General features: G+C 39.6%; 1 protein-coding gene across 2 annotated transcripts in view; it reads left to right on the top strand.

Annotated features, from left to right (window-relative positions):
• PCDH15 (protocadherin related 15) overlaps positions 1-15,092 on the top strand; it is a 367,987-nt gene that overhangs the window by 270,206 nt on the left and 82,689 nt on the right. For both annotated transcript variants that reach the window (XM_086467277.1, XM_086467276.1), the window contains 2 exons: positions 7,789-7,929; positions 10,181-10,293. In XM_086467277.1, coding sequence (XP_086323403.1) covers positions 7,789-7,929; positions 10,181-10,293 — 254 coding nt within the window. The remainder of the gene's footprint in view (positions 1-7,788; positions 7,930-10,180; positions 10,294-15,092) is intronic.

Genomic DNA, 15,092 nt, shown 5'->3' on the forward strand with positions numbered 1-15,092 from the left:
TTAAATGGTCAGTGAAGGTGGCATGGGTACAAACAGTAATGCAGATGACTGGTGAGAGGTTGGAAGAAACCTGTGACATAAAAGAGTTTTCAGGTTTACAGTAGCAGTGTATTTCCTAAGTGATTTAGAAACTTGTAGCATGTGGGTGTGGAAGTGCCGTGAGTGACTATGATATGCTTTCAAAAACAGTCAGAAGGGGAGAGAGTGAACTGTTACTCTGAAATGAAGTACTGTTTGATTAATTTATTGGAGATGTAGACTAAAGGTTATCTGTTTTTTCTTGAAAAAAAATTCCCCCATCAAACCTCCGTGCAGTGACTTACTTGGAACTCAGTTTATCTTATGTGTATGGATGTGTATGCATGTGAACAAATGAATGTCTGAGTCAGGATGAGGTGTGTAATTTCCTTAATTTAACTGATGCCGAAGACATTAAGCCATCGTTAGAATGCAACTGTTGATAATAGGATTGGTTTGGTTGCAAAAAAAACATGGATTTCTGGTTATCATTAACAGTTACTAAATTAAAACAAAAATTGTCTTGCTAGATTCAAATGCTTCCAAGTAGGTATTTCGTTATTTTTTTATTTTGAGCTATGGATTTCAAAGTGGCCAAAAATTCTGGGCCTGAAGGCATAAGCGATCTCCGATAGTTATTCCTTCAGGTCCTTACTGAAATGTCAATTAAAACAGTGCTTTTCACTGAAGGCCAGATCAGGATTTGAAGGGCTATCTTGAGCAAATGTCAGTTTAAACTCTCACCAGTTTCTTCTTGCCTTTCCTATTTTTTGCAGCGACTGAGAATGTAAATTATGTGTCAGAAGTTATTTTAGATTTGTTAAAAACACTCTAATTTGAAATACCATTCTGGTCATTGAAATCTGGTAAATTTTTATTTGCATGTGTTTCATGAAATATGCTAAGTAGACATACTGTCCTTTGATTTATTGGAACAATCCACAGTATATTTTTCTATGGTTTTAAAATAGTTATATGGTATCTGATTTTTTGAATTACTTATTACATGATATAGTTGCTCACCCTGTCTTGTAAGAAGAGCTTACATCTAATTCCAGACACACTACATGTAAAGGGTAAGAAAATACTAAACAGAAAGCAACAAAATCAGGCCAAGGGAGCCAGAGGGAATTATGGTAATAGGCTAAAGCCATGGTTATATGACTGCCAAGGTTTTGATTTAGTACTTGCATATTCAAAATATTTTATTGTGTAGAGATCTGAAAGAAGTGAGGGAGGTAGCTTTTAGACTAGCTGAGTAAAGTTGTACTCTTTGCTTGGGGGATAATCGTGAAGCAGCAGAGAGGTGAGGCATCACAGCCACTGTGCAAATTGAGCTGAAAAATGGGATAGGAGGCTGCACTGTGTAAGTGAGAAACAGCAGAGACAGTTGTGTATCATAGAATCATTAAGGCTGGAAAAGGCCTCTGAGATCACTAAGTCCACCCGTCAACCCAACACCACCATGCCCACTACACCATGTCCCGCAGTGCCACATCTACATGTTTTTCAAATGCCTCCAGGGATGGTGACTCTACCGCTTCCCTGGGCAGCCTGTTCCAATGCTTGATCACTCTGTCAGTAAAGGGATTTTACCTAATATCCGATCTAAACCTCCCCTGGCACAACTCGAGGCTATTTCCTCTCATCCTGTTGCTAGTTACATGTTTGAAGAAGGGTTTCCTTCACATATCACCTTGAGTTTTCTTCCCAGAAGTGTTGCCCAGCTGGAGCTTAAGGGCTTTGTTTAGCTGGGGTTTCATAGTATCTAGATCTGGATAACTTTAGCCTGTTGGGCATCGTGGTCAAGTGTCATGTTCAGGGCAACTCTGGAGCCCTGCACAGTGAAGCTGTGCGTCCAGACCACGCTTGGACTTTCCGAGCACCACGTGCGCGGAGTCACTCAAACAGGCTTTGCTGTATTTGTGTTGCCAAAGTTGCCCCAGTGAGTCTCAGATGAGTTTGATTTGCTGTATGCCGTGTAAACAGCTGCCTGAGTAATCCCAGACAGAAATATGGTAAAACTAAGTGAGAGACCATTTTTTTCCACTATAAACTCCTTGCTTGCTTTCTTGGAAAAACTCCATTGACAGTATTTGAGTTTAATTTCTCCACCAACCCTTTTGTGTTGAAGACAGGGATCTAACCAAAAGACAAAGTCAAAAATGGTGAAATGCGTAAGCAGGTATCGTGTGTGAGGCGCATAGCTTTGCAAGGGGTTTGTGCGGCTGGGAAACCACAGAAAAGCTGCGGGAGGTGCCAAAGAACTGCTTCTAGCAACTAGGGTAGACGTGGTAATATCCTATAGAAAAATACCTGGTTTTAAGTGCTACTTCGCTTTAGCCAACACAAGTGTATGCAGCTTTCATTTCTTGCAGAGATATTTCCAAGTCTTTACAGGGAGAGAGAGAGATACCTGGAGTCCCCAAAGCCTGGACAAAGTCAGTGTCTGGCTCTCTCACCTACACTTCTGAATGTTATTACCACAGTCTTCAATATCCCCAGCCAGCATCTATTGCCATCTTTTCTTTGGGCAAATAGGTGATCCTTTGTACCTGACAAAATCTGAAACTTGTGTCAGGGTTGGTACAGATGCATAAATCCCTTAATTCAACGTCAGTCAGCTGCTGAGACAGTCATCAGGAGTATTTATAATACTTTCCCTCAAACCTTTTTTTGTATGGTTTATGACTGTAAAAGCTGGAATATTTCTTCCATGGGCAATTCCCCTGCATACCCTGATTTTGTTGATTTGAAATGTCAATAGAAACAGATGCAGAATGCTAATTTTAACAAGCAGCCAGCTTCTGAAGCTCCAGAACATCCAATTTAATGTTTTATCCCATCTCCTAACACCTTGTAAGGGTTTTGTTCAACGGAGCCCTTCTGTCAAATTGAGAGTAATTGTCCTTTTTGTTTTACAGGCACCCACTAAAAGTAAGATGCTAATAGAATTTAGAGATTTCACAGATATTTAATTGGAGATAAAAGCATTTTCAGGGAAAAAACTATTACTGTTGGGTTTCCAGTGTATGCTAGAGATTTGTATATGGGAAACGTGCTGCAAATTCCGTGAGTTCCTAAACTAATTCTGTCTCATGGCTTTAAAAGTCCATGTTCTTTTTGTGTTCAGCTTGTTAAAGTTAATAATTCAGAACTTCCAGATTTCATAATTCAGAATTTCAGGCCCTCTTGTTGAGTTACATACCAAAGAATAAAACTTCAAATTTTAGAGTTTATACAAATGAAGTTAGGGTGAATATACACGAGTGCACCCTTCACAACCCATAGCTGGTATAAGACCCACCAAACTGTGGGTCTGCCCCGTCTTTAATGGTTACTTCACTTTGAGCGTGTTACAAAGAACATGTGCAGCCACCTGTGAGTTTTGTTTTTAGCATCACTTCCCAATTCTTTTATTAGAATTAACTTTACAAAATTTGCCTTAGTGAACTCTTCACAATGCAAATCGTTGAGATTTGCGTGGAAATCTACAGACAGAGACAACTTATTATACTCCTTACCAGTTTCACATTTTATCTATAACACCCTCAGAAGTTTTCTGACTTCAGTCAGAAAGTGGCATTGAGTGCAAAGAGACTTGGTAAATGTGTCTGTATTCATTATGCCACTATTCCATACTAGTGCTTTGGAGTAAAATCCAGGTCATTTACCAGATGCACATCTGGGATCTTCACGAGTAGACCACAAATGAAAGCGAAATGAAGTTTCCTCTGCTCTTTTCTCGGCCAGAGTGTTCTGGTTTTCTATGTCTGTTACCCATTTGAATAGTGGAAGTAATGATTCCTGGCTTCCTTTTGAATTGCTTGCAGAAATACACGTGAAAACATAGAGAAGTTATTGTTGTGTTACACTTCTTACCATTTTCCCCAGCTTTATTGCATTACAATTTCTCTGCAACCTGTCTGTGCCTGTTGAGAGTTATCTGAACAGTGCGCATGTGCACCCTGCATGGCCTCTTTGCCCAGGGCCTCCGTGTGCAGCCTGATCATCGAATGTAAATGTTGGGAATGTTTTCACACCTGCCAGCTGTGTCACAAATTACTGCCATTTCCCTGGAGCAAATGGAAACTTAACAAACTATGCCGCAATAAAAGAAATAATTGAAGCTGGATGAGCTTTAGATATAAGTTTCATATTAGTCTCGAACTCTCAGGAAAACTTTGGTTTGAGAGAATGAATGTGGTTTCTGCCAAGTACAATCCTTGCTCTGTGGTTTATTTGAGAATATTATCTACAATATTTGAGTTTTGCCTTAGACATAGGAATGCATCTAAATTAATTTAGAACAGAGGTGAAAGATGATTAATATTTTGAGATAATCAAAACTTGCTTCTAAATAATTTACCTGGGAGATCTCTCTGGAGATTTTTCTAATTATGTTTGTGCCAAAATATAGTAAATAAATAAATAAATAAATAAATAAAATTCCTGTTTTGTTACTATCAGAAATGACAGGAGAAAAGTGTACTTGATAGTCATGTCAGGAACAATAGCCTGATGAGATTTTTGTTTATTTAATAACAAATTGCCTAGTGTGTGCAGGTTTAATGATGATGGTAGCTTTTAGTCTTCCAACCAAATGTGAGGACCGTTACTCTGAAACCAAATAGAGCGGATTTCAGCAAGTAATTTCCTCTTAGTTATAATGTTAAAGAAAAATGACTGAATCGGAGAATGCCAGGGGGAAAGTTGTATAATCACCTCTGTTTTGCTATCATCTCTGAAATTTCTCATGTCTTCAAGGATTTGCACTCTTTAATGTCCGTGGTCCCATAAAGTACTTTTAATTATTAATGTGGTTTTTCATATGTTACTTCACTAAACACCAAAGCACATCTGGCAGACCCAGTTCTTGAATTGTTAAAGGTGCCAGCTTGCCAGTGGCACTGGAGTGGTGTACTGGCTAATAAACCCTTCCTGGACTGAATTTCCTTGGAAGGCTCAAATGGCCTCATCACTGCTGCAGTTAAAATCATCTGGCGAGCAGCTGTGCAAGCCTCCCCAGAAACTCTGTGAATGTCTCGGTTGCATCCAGCCCTGTCTCAGTTCTCTTTAGGTGCAAGATGTTATGTGCACAATGTTTTAAGGGGAAGAAGGCTGAAGTGGCCTTGCTGCCTTGTCTTCTGCCTTATTTTTTTAGCATTAAGACTGAGATGTTCTTGTTCTTTTAACAGCTGTAAAAATGATACCATCAATTAAATTCTTACAAGCTGCCTGTAATTTCTAATTCAAATAAATATTCTTCGCTGAAGGATCACTTTGCTCACACTGAAGTATGGTTTATTCGTTGAGTAGTCCCACTACTCATCAGAAGTTAATGTGGCAAAACAACGTGTCATACAGCTCTGCAGCATGCATTAGCATGATGTAAAATACCTGTGCTAAATCTGTTCTGGTAAAGCTTTTAGTTTAGGCTATGTATTTTGACTGAGGGTTTCAGAGCACTTTTGTCATATCAACAAAACGTTGATATGATTTAATGAGCTTAAACCGCTTTTGCAGCTGTTTCTATTGCTGCTTACAAAAGTAAATTTCCTGTTTCCTTGTAGTTAGTAGCTGACATGGTACATTGAATATATTCTCAGTAACAATAAAGCTGCTTTATACCACGTTATTGAATACAGATGAAAATTACCAATTTGCTGGGCTCTGATATTTTATCTGTTTAAATACAATGTAAAGGTCAAAACCTAATCTGAGGTCTAGACTGGAACCGTTCTGATAAGACCTGAGTTTCTAAGTGCTTCTCTGAATCTACTCCCAAATACATTTAGCAAATAATTTAGTTTGAATTTTGTGGAATGTCCCAAGTGTCTACATATCCAGGTAACACAGACTTTGGTCTACTGAAAAATAGTTACTCAGACATCAGTGTGCAAAAATACCTTTTCTTTGCTTTGATCCCCCTTTTTCTCACAGTTCTTTACTATGTAATTTATATTTGTGCTCACTTCACTGCTTTAGTAACCTACTGCTACATCACCTTTTAAGCTTTGAAAACAGTGGATTGGTATCAATGCTGGTGAAGGAGCGCTCACTGAGAATGAAAGTAACCTGTTAAAATTTAATGTCTCCCAGACGTCCTCTGTAACCAGTCGATGGTACAATTCATCTCCTCTGAAAAGGCATTGTGTGATTTCTGTTTTTGAGTTAGATGAGTGCCAGGAACCATCCTGCCATGACTGGAGAAGCTCCTCTGGGTGCACATGGGAAAGTGTTGTTGCAGCAGAGCCTGGGTTGCTACCAGGGAGCGATGGGACTGTGGAGATACCAGGGACAAGCATTGCCACCCATTTTGCTTTTTGTGACTTGATAGATCACACAGGTCAGCGCAAGCTGCCAGGGCTGTCCCATCTCTCCGGTGTGGGAGCAGCTGCCTCTTAGGCTGTGCTTACAGGCATGATGTTACTCCGTGTCCTCTGAAGGTCCCTGGAGGGTAACTGCTGGAATGGGATCATTGGAATATAACAGAGACTTTAAGAAACTTCATTCTTCACAATTTAGGCAGTTAGTGTTAAAACAGTTAAATCAGGTAAATAGTCTTCTCTTAAAAAATTCTGAGTTACTGATCTGAAAAATTCATATATTATACCCTCTTGCAGTGCTTCTTCTGATTCCCCTTTAATTTTGTATTTTTGGATGCGTATGCATGCAGACAATTTGTGACGTGGGCTGTCTGTGCTGCATGGGCCATTCATTGTCATTGAACCAGGGTTTGAACAGTGGGGAGGGTTTGTTATGGGGCTACTTAAAATTCATTTGCAAAACTGCATTTTCTGTTACCGCTGTTACAACAAATGTTTTGTTTTCTGATGTTATGCTTAGATCCAGCTCTGATGCTAACAGTTAGTGGCACTGATAATGCTCAGCCTCCCGCTGTTACAGGTGGGGAGGGCCACAGGGGTCCGGTCACCACACGAGCACTGGTGACCGTCTCAGCCCTGCAGCCCAGGGCAGGCTCACCTTTTCAGTCAGGAAGGCGTGGATGTGAGCTCTTAGGTGGTTGTGCCAAAACTGCTAGAGCCGTACAGTTCAGCCACAGAGAGAGTGTATCTTGGAATATGTTTGGAAGTGCTGGAGGCCCTATATATAATCTCTGTGGTTTACTTCTTAGAGATGAGGTAAAGCTGTGTGGTGGCTTTGCTCGGGCAACCTGGTGCTGTTTTCATTTCGTTTCCTCTGAAAGAGAAGCGTGTGGGTGTCACATAGGCTGGAGTGTCCTGGGTGCAGAACTATAGTCTGGCTTTTCAGAAAATATTGTAACGCACATCTTCCCATCTTCAGCCACAAGGCACTGTAACTTTCAGGACAAGCTGAATAAGTGTTGGAGTTTTTAGAGTATTTAGAAGTTTCTCGAACTTCAAAGAAGTTTTTATAAGATGTTAAAATATTTTTGAAAGGTATGTTAACCAACCTTAAGCCATGCCTACCTTCTGTTATTTATGAACTTCAGTAGTTATAAAACAGACCACTGCTTCTGTCTCTATTTAAGTACATGCGGTTTTTCGCTCTCTTGTTTCCAAACCTCTGGTCATTTTTCTTACTGGACCTCTCAGGTGTCACTGAGAGGTATTTTGGGGGGAAGCAGAGGGGATGCTCCATAACAAACTCAGTTATGAGGAAGCCACACAGCAAGTTTTGTTCGTGATGATCCGTTTACCAACATTGCATTTTAATTCTTTACTAACTTCATGAGATGTGTAGAAATACAGAAACATGCAAGTTGCTTTGATTTTTGCCTTCCAGGGCACACCAGCAAGTCGAGTCCGATACAAAGTGGATGTTGTCCAGTTTCCTTACAGTGCCAGCATTTTTGATGTGGATGAAAACTCGGGACATGTAGTAACCCGAGTAAACCTAAATGAAGAGCCAAGTACAGTGTTTAAGGTATGAACTTATGTAGCTATATATTGTCAGTAAATGTTCCCTGCATTTGATGGAATTCCTTTTGCCTTCGTGTTTCTCTGTGTTGCTTTATATTGCATAGAAAGATGTGAAATTTTTATTTTGTTTGTTTCATTACTTCCTTAATTTCTTCCTGGCACGTGTTTTGTGCCTTTGATTTCAGAAACTTCTTGAATGGATGTGATTGCTACTGTTAGGAGGGCAGAAGAAACAGGGAGGCAGCTGAAGGAAGCCTCAGTTTTTGAAAGTTACCTTGCTGATCATTTTGTTTTCAACAGGGCTGGCAGCGTAGGAATTTTATGAGAACTTTGTAAGAATGGCAAGATATCTTGTAAAGAAACTTACTGCACAGTGGGATAGTTTGGGACTTCCCGTTCGCAAGTGCTGTAATGTAAAAACATTGGCTTGAAGGAGACTTAAATTACTGTTATGTTGTTACTGTTCCTGAAGAGTCTCAAGTGTAGTGTGGAGTAAGTTATGATTTTAAACAAAATCATTGGGACAGATCTTCCCTCCTGTGAGTGGAAGGAATAGTTAAAAATGAAAATTAAAGTGTGTCAGTAAGCAAAAAAACAAAAAAAAAGTTATAAAATGTGGGGGTTTATATGTAGTTTCCCTACTTGGAAAATGCCCAGCTTCTGGATGGTCATTAAGGTTTGTTTTGTTTCTGCTTTCAGTTATTTATTTTTGAAATGAGGATTAAAGAGAGGTTTATTTCCACACTTTTCCATTATAAGGAATAAAGCTGTCCACTGTTTTCCGCTTCCGAGTGTCACGTCAAGCACTACTGTGAGCTTGAGTAGTGTTGAAATGCTGTCGCTGTTGTAGGAGCTTAGGACAGTAATACTTTGAGTTCTTTTCAGCTTGTAACTAACATAATAAAAGGCAAAGGGGAGGAGAATTATCTCCTGGTTAACATCACCAGATTGTAGCTTTTCTGTTGTTGCACTTTTTATTCTTACTTCTTACTAGTTATTTAGTGTGGCTGTTTTCTGAAGCTCTGATACATAACCCGCAGGTGATGCGCACATGGACATGGAGTTACGTTTCCGTATGAAGCCTGCTCTGTATTAGGGCAAACCAGTGGTACGCTTAGCAGAGTATTGCTTTTCAGAAAATACAGTTGCTTAGGAAAGAAACACAGAAAAGACTCCAGAAATCAGTCATGTGGAGACCTTAAGTTGGTATTTGCATTTAGACCATTGGGCTTATATCTGTCACTGAATCTTCTGTGAATTTTTTCAGTCAGTTTTTAATGCACTCACACTTTCTGTAATTACAGTGTCTTGCACCGATGAGTCCCCTAATATATTAGCTGAAAAAAATGTCTTCTTTTGTTTTAAGTTGTCTCTTCACCAACCTGTTCTGAGAATAGTTTGGACTGGCAGAAATTAGTTGAAAACCCTTTGCCAGAATGAGGTGCTGACCTGCTCCATCTAGTGACCTCCTGAAATAAGGACAAATTTAGAGACAGAGGAAACTGGAAAATTGTCCATGACTCCATCTTCAGTGGGTTGGTCTCTCATCCTTTTGCTCGCAGATAGCTTACCTTCTTAAGAAAGCTGGAAACAGGTGAATCTATTTGTCCCAGCAGACAAGCACAGATTAAATAAACAAATAGACAAGAGTAAAGATGAGATAAGTAAAAGATTTATAATAGGCTGCCTTTGGAGAAGGTCTTCTGCTCTTGTCTGTGTTTCAGCATACAGAAGATCTCTTTTCTAAGAGGATTTTTTTGTTTTGATATCATACCTCGATTTTAAATATTAGTGTCAGCAACACAATTCTTACCTAGCACTTTCTCTGTTTTATTGGGAGTTATAGGTGGTTTTTCAATAAAAAATATTCCACTGCATAAATGTAGAATTGAACTATATACCATTAAAGAAGTTGAAGTTGTTACTGGAGTTCTGAGTAAGGACAGTCTGTGATTGGATGCAAAAGGAATCCCCTGAAAAAATACTTGAAGCTGGCAATGTGTATTGAGCGGTATTTGTAGAAGACTGTTGTACGTGAATTCCAGTTTACTGTGTTTCTGTAACGAACAGGTGGTTCGACTTGTGGATGGCTGTCACCTTTTTCCTCTGTTTTGTTCTTACACAATGTATGATTTGCAGTGAAAAAAAATCTCATCCAGCTTGTTAGACCTGAAAATAAAAGAATTATTGTTGCAAGCCAATGTAAAAATCATTCTTGCCTGTACTAAGAGAGTGATTTTATGTATTGTTTATAGCTAGTGGTCGTTGCATATGATGATGGGGATCCTGTGAAGTTCAACACCACTACAGTAGAAATTGCTGTGCTGCAGCCTTCAGTAATTCCACGGTTTACGCAGGATGAATACAGGTAAACCATTTATTCATTTGCATTACAAGTGCTGTTTTTTAAGTTGAAATAAGTTCCTGTTTGAATGCTAATCTGAGATACATGAGCTACAAAAATACTCGTCAGTGTGGAAGTGCTTCCCCTGCATATATCTCAACTTTTGTACCTTCTGCCATACACTTCAGCTCACAAAAGGAAATAAGACACATAAATAAGGGTTTGAATGGAAGCACCGAAAACCTACTTAGAGCTGATAACATGTTTACTGATGTTAACTCTTCTTTAGGAAATAAATTGGATTCTGCTCTGAGGGGAGAGCAGTTAGCGCTCAAGTCCACCAGAAGCACCACTGTGTGAAATTACATGCAGGACTGTTTTGCAGCACTCCGGTTTGACAAAGTGAGAGTGGCAAAATATTTTAGAGTTGCTTCCTTATTTAGCAGCCAGCTATTCCTTAATCATATCAGATAGTCGTGCAATTTTACCATCTTAACAGGTTATCTCCAACTGAAAAGACCTGGGCTGTAGGTGACAATGACAGTGAGGAGAGGTGTGTTTGAAATTATCCTGTCAGAAGCTGTTGAAAGTGTCGGTCGTATGGATAAACGAAAAAATTTGTGCATTGAAATTGTAGCCGGGATCACTAGGGCTCTAGGTTAAGTTTCCTCCAGTCTGTGTGAGTGTGTTTTGGTCCTGTACTCTCTTTATATGGGACATGAGAAAATTCACACTTGACCTCTTTGACATTAAAAGTGCAGATGATAGTTATTATTACTACAGAGTCATGATTTGAATTTTACCCTCTGACAATTTAATAATATCAACCCCATTTTCTTAAAATTAAGTAAAACAAACAACCAAAAAACAACAACCAAAAAACAAAAAAAAACCACACCAAAAAAAGAAACAAAATACCGTGGTGCACAGGCTGATTAGTTTGTTAAATTTTGTTACAGAAAATGTGTTCATAAACAGTTTCTGGCATCTGTATAGTAATAGGACGTAATAGGATCAATGCATTCAGCCTCCTGATATCAAGAAGTTACAGCCTTGATGCAATATTTGCTCTTTATCCCTAGCAGAGTATAATGGGGTTTGTACATGTGTTTTTAAAACTGAGTACTGCAGGAAATCAGAAATTGAATGGAACGTGGGCTTCAGTAGACCCTAATGAGAGGAATTGCTCAGCTATGTTAAGGAGTTTAGGCAAAAATTGATGATGTACATTCTGGTTTTCCTCATGATTAGGATATTAGCATTTTGAAGGAATACCTTAAAGAAAATGCAGAATATATAGATATCTTCAAATGTATGAAGGGTAGTTTAGGTAATGTAGCAACAGGTAGACCTTTAAAAATGTTTCCATTTGTTTCCATAATTTCATATATTGTGTGAATATGTACAAATTATTAATAATATTTAAAGCCTTTCTGTAATAGACAACCTTCTGTGTTACTATTTTCAAGAAAAAAATTGAACAGGTACTGTTTGTGTAGCTGTGAAGAAAAAAATGTGTATTTAGGTTTAACAGAAAGACATGAAAATATGATAATTATGAGACCTTTCCAAAATATTCTACATTTTGGGTAAATTACAAAAGCTAATTTACCTGCCCTTAGTAGCCAGCCAGGTGGCTGGAGCTGCAAAAGAGACTCCTCACTGCTAGGGGTGTACTTCGTAATACACTTTGTTTCCTTTTTCTTTTATAACTTTGTTCTGAATGACCTTCACCTTTAAAGAGCTTGTCCTTGAATCGTAACTGGTGACAGATGTGATCCCGAGCAGTGTGTTTTGGGAGAGGCTACAATGCAGCCTCAGTGCTAGACAAATTGGACTGAGCCTAGCACGAGTCTGGCCTCAGGAATACTTGGAGCACAGTGTGGTCCACCTCTGCGGTGTAAAAGAGGTGTCTTGCAGTTCTCATGTCAACCAACTCAGCGTCTGTGTTTGCAGGATCGTGAGGAGAGATAAGGTTCAGGAGTACAGGCAGAGTTTGCGTTGCCTTCTGAAAAATGAACTGAGCTCACGCTTCCTGAGGCCACAGTAAGCTCCGCTTTTATCCCAGGAGATGGAACTTTATTTCATGACAATGAGGAAAGCTTACAGTAAAAAGTGGCTGATATCCCCTAATACCCTTAGGTGACAGCTGAATAACCTGAGTTATCTTCTCCTCCTTGCGAACTGATCAGGATTAGCTGAATAGCCTAGTTTCTCTTTCCAAAGACATAGTGCTGCTCCACTCTTGGTAAATTCTTTGGTGCACACTGTCGTAAAAAACTCTTAAAATCTATTGGGGGCAGCAAGGGCAGTTACTTGTTTTCTTCAACATCAGAAATTAAATTAAACCAATCTCATAACTTTCTGATTCAGTTCTGAGATGTGCAAACATTTTGAAGCAGGACTAATTTTGATTCCTAAGGTTTTCAGGGATTGTCATACTCTGCAAACTGCACTTTGTGTTTGCTTTCTTGACAGTGATGCAAGCTGAAACTGACAGGTTTCATATAACCTTATCTTTCAGTTGACATAGTATATCTTTAGGGTGAATGTCAGCACAGAGTAATGGTGTTGCTTGCAAAATGATAAACTGTTGGATGTGGACACTAGAATTTCTGAAGGATTGAGAATTAATGGCTTTAGAGTGGATTAGTATTGATCTTTGCTTGCATAATTGTCATAATATGGATGATTCCAGCATTGTTTTCTAGCTGTTTTACAAACTACATTTCTGTGTATTTAGGAGAAGGTCACAGCTGAACAGTTTTACAGAATAAAGCTGCCCATGCAGTTGCAGCGTGTATTACAAATCAGAAATAAATACAAAAAAAAAAAAAGCGAGGGGGCCAGATGGCATGATCAAAAAAGAATAGCCACATTAGGCAGATAGGGACATAAAAGTGCAACCTTAAGCTGTTGGTTTGGCAGCTCTGTGCTCTGTCAGAAGTACACTAGCACATTGGGGTCTCTGCTTGGATCCTGTTCGTATTAAGGGAGGCTTTGATTGATTATCCATGTCTGAAAGTGACTTCCCCAGGAAGCAGCAGTCAAGTAGATAAGAGTCAGAGATTTGCATTTTATTCACTGGCTTATTCCATAATTTGGGGCAAATTAATTAGTCTCTTTTTTCCTCTACCTTCTTTGTTTGGATTGTAGATTATACTGGAGGCTTCTAAATGCTGCTGCACTATACACATAAAACAGCAAAGGGAAGTTAAGAGCTCTAGGAATCATAAAATACAGCACGGAGCAGTTGCTTTATGACAAGTGAGTGATAAAATGTAGTTCCTTCCTGAGACTGAGATAGGTGACTGCTAAAGTACATCAGAAAGATACCTGCTGCAACCAGTCAACTCTTCTGGTGGGAAGTAGCAAGTCAAGGCCAAGTATCACAGCAGCCTGGGTGCAGCATGCTTTAGGACATGCCTCCTCCATGCACTCACGCCCTGTTAGAACCAGAGCAGCATCAGCCAGCAGGTCTGCATCGTCTGGTCCAGCCACTTGTGAAGATGCCACCCGAGAGGCTTGCAGGCCATTAGTGTGGTTAATAATGGCCAGATGACCTGTGCCTAGTGCTCTTTGCATGTGACCGTCTTCTGGGGACACCGATACACTGCAACTCCCACAGATCTGTCTGTCTCTAGTGCATCCTTAGATGCGAGTCTGACTGCCTTTGCTGCACTTCAGCTGGTACTGCAGGCCAGTGCTTCTAGCCCAGATCTTCATTCTGAAGCCACAGACTTCGACTGCATTAGAGTAGTTCTCTACTTGGATCCTTGTCTGTCCGTGTCACAGATATTAAATATGACTTTGAGAGAGCTGACAGCAGCAGTGCCTGCTAAATAAAGTGTTTTCCAAACCAAGCATTGTTTGCTTGTTCCATAAAAACAGAAAGCGTGAAGAGGCAAAAAATCAAAAAGAATCAAAGGGCCGTAACGCGCAGACATTTAATTGTAGGTGGCTAGTCTACCTCTGAGCCCACTTGACCTTTTGCTGCCAGAGAAGGACACTGCTGCTCATGCTCTTCTCGCTGCACCTCCCTGTGGGGTGGCTGGCAGTCAGTTGGATTTTGCTGCTTCCCCAAAGCACTGACAGCAGAGGGAGGCACAAGCGCTGCCCAGAACAGGCTGAGGCTGTTCACGCAGTTTATTAAGTTTTAATGCTGACTTTGATCTCGTTTTGCTTAGTACTGGTGAAATAGCTGCGTCTCTAGCAATAGATCACTTGCTCAGGAAAATCAAATCAGCTGTTTTGGGGCTCTTTTCCCAAGCTGTTATTTCTCTTGTCCTGTCAGCTCCACCCAGATCACCTCTTGACTGAACTCCAAAGCAAGTAATTGATCCCAAAGTTTCCATTTCTTCTAAAGAAGTAATGGCAGCACTTTAATTTCTTAATTAACAGATCATAATTAGTAGTGCTATGGAGCAGTGAAGGCCAGATGTGAAGTGAACCTCAGATGAATATAAAGAGACTTTTTTTTAGCAAGCCCGTCCTCTTTATGAGTACGTTCTCATTTTTAAAAAGTGAAAGTTTAAAGGGACTTGGGATCTTTTTCTTGTTTTGTTAATTAATATATATCACATCCTCTGCAACTAGAAGGTCGTTGCTAATAGCAATGTGCTGCTCTAGCAGGAAATGAAATGTTAACCGAAAGCAGTATCATTGGTTCCTAATTATTGCCTGTGGGCACATTAAACAGGTGTTCAGCCATTTCATAGCATAAAAAGGAAAATACTGGAAACTTTTCATTTCTGTTAGTACTACCTTATAGGTCCCTAACCTGTTTGAAAAGATGAGTCCAGTTGTATGGTAATCTGAAGTTT

Source organism: Leptosomus discolor, chromosome 6 (genome assembly GCF_034619465.1).
Source record: "Leptosomus discolor isolate bLepDis1 chromosome 6, bLepDis1.hap2, whole genome shotgun sequence".
Classification (NCBI taxonomy): domain Eukaryota; kingdom Metazoa; phylum Chordata; class Aves; order Leptosomiformes; family Leptosomidae; genus Leptosomus; species Leptosomus discolor.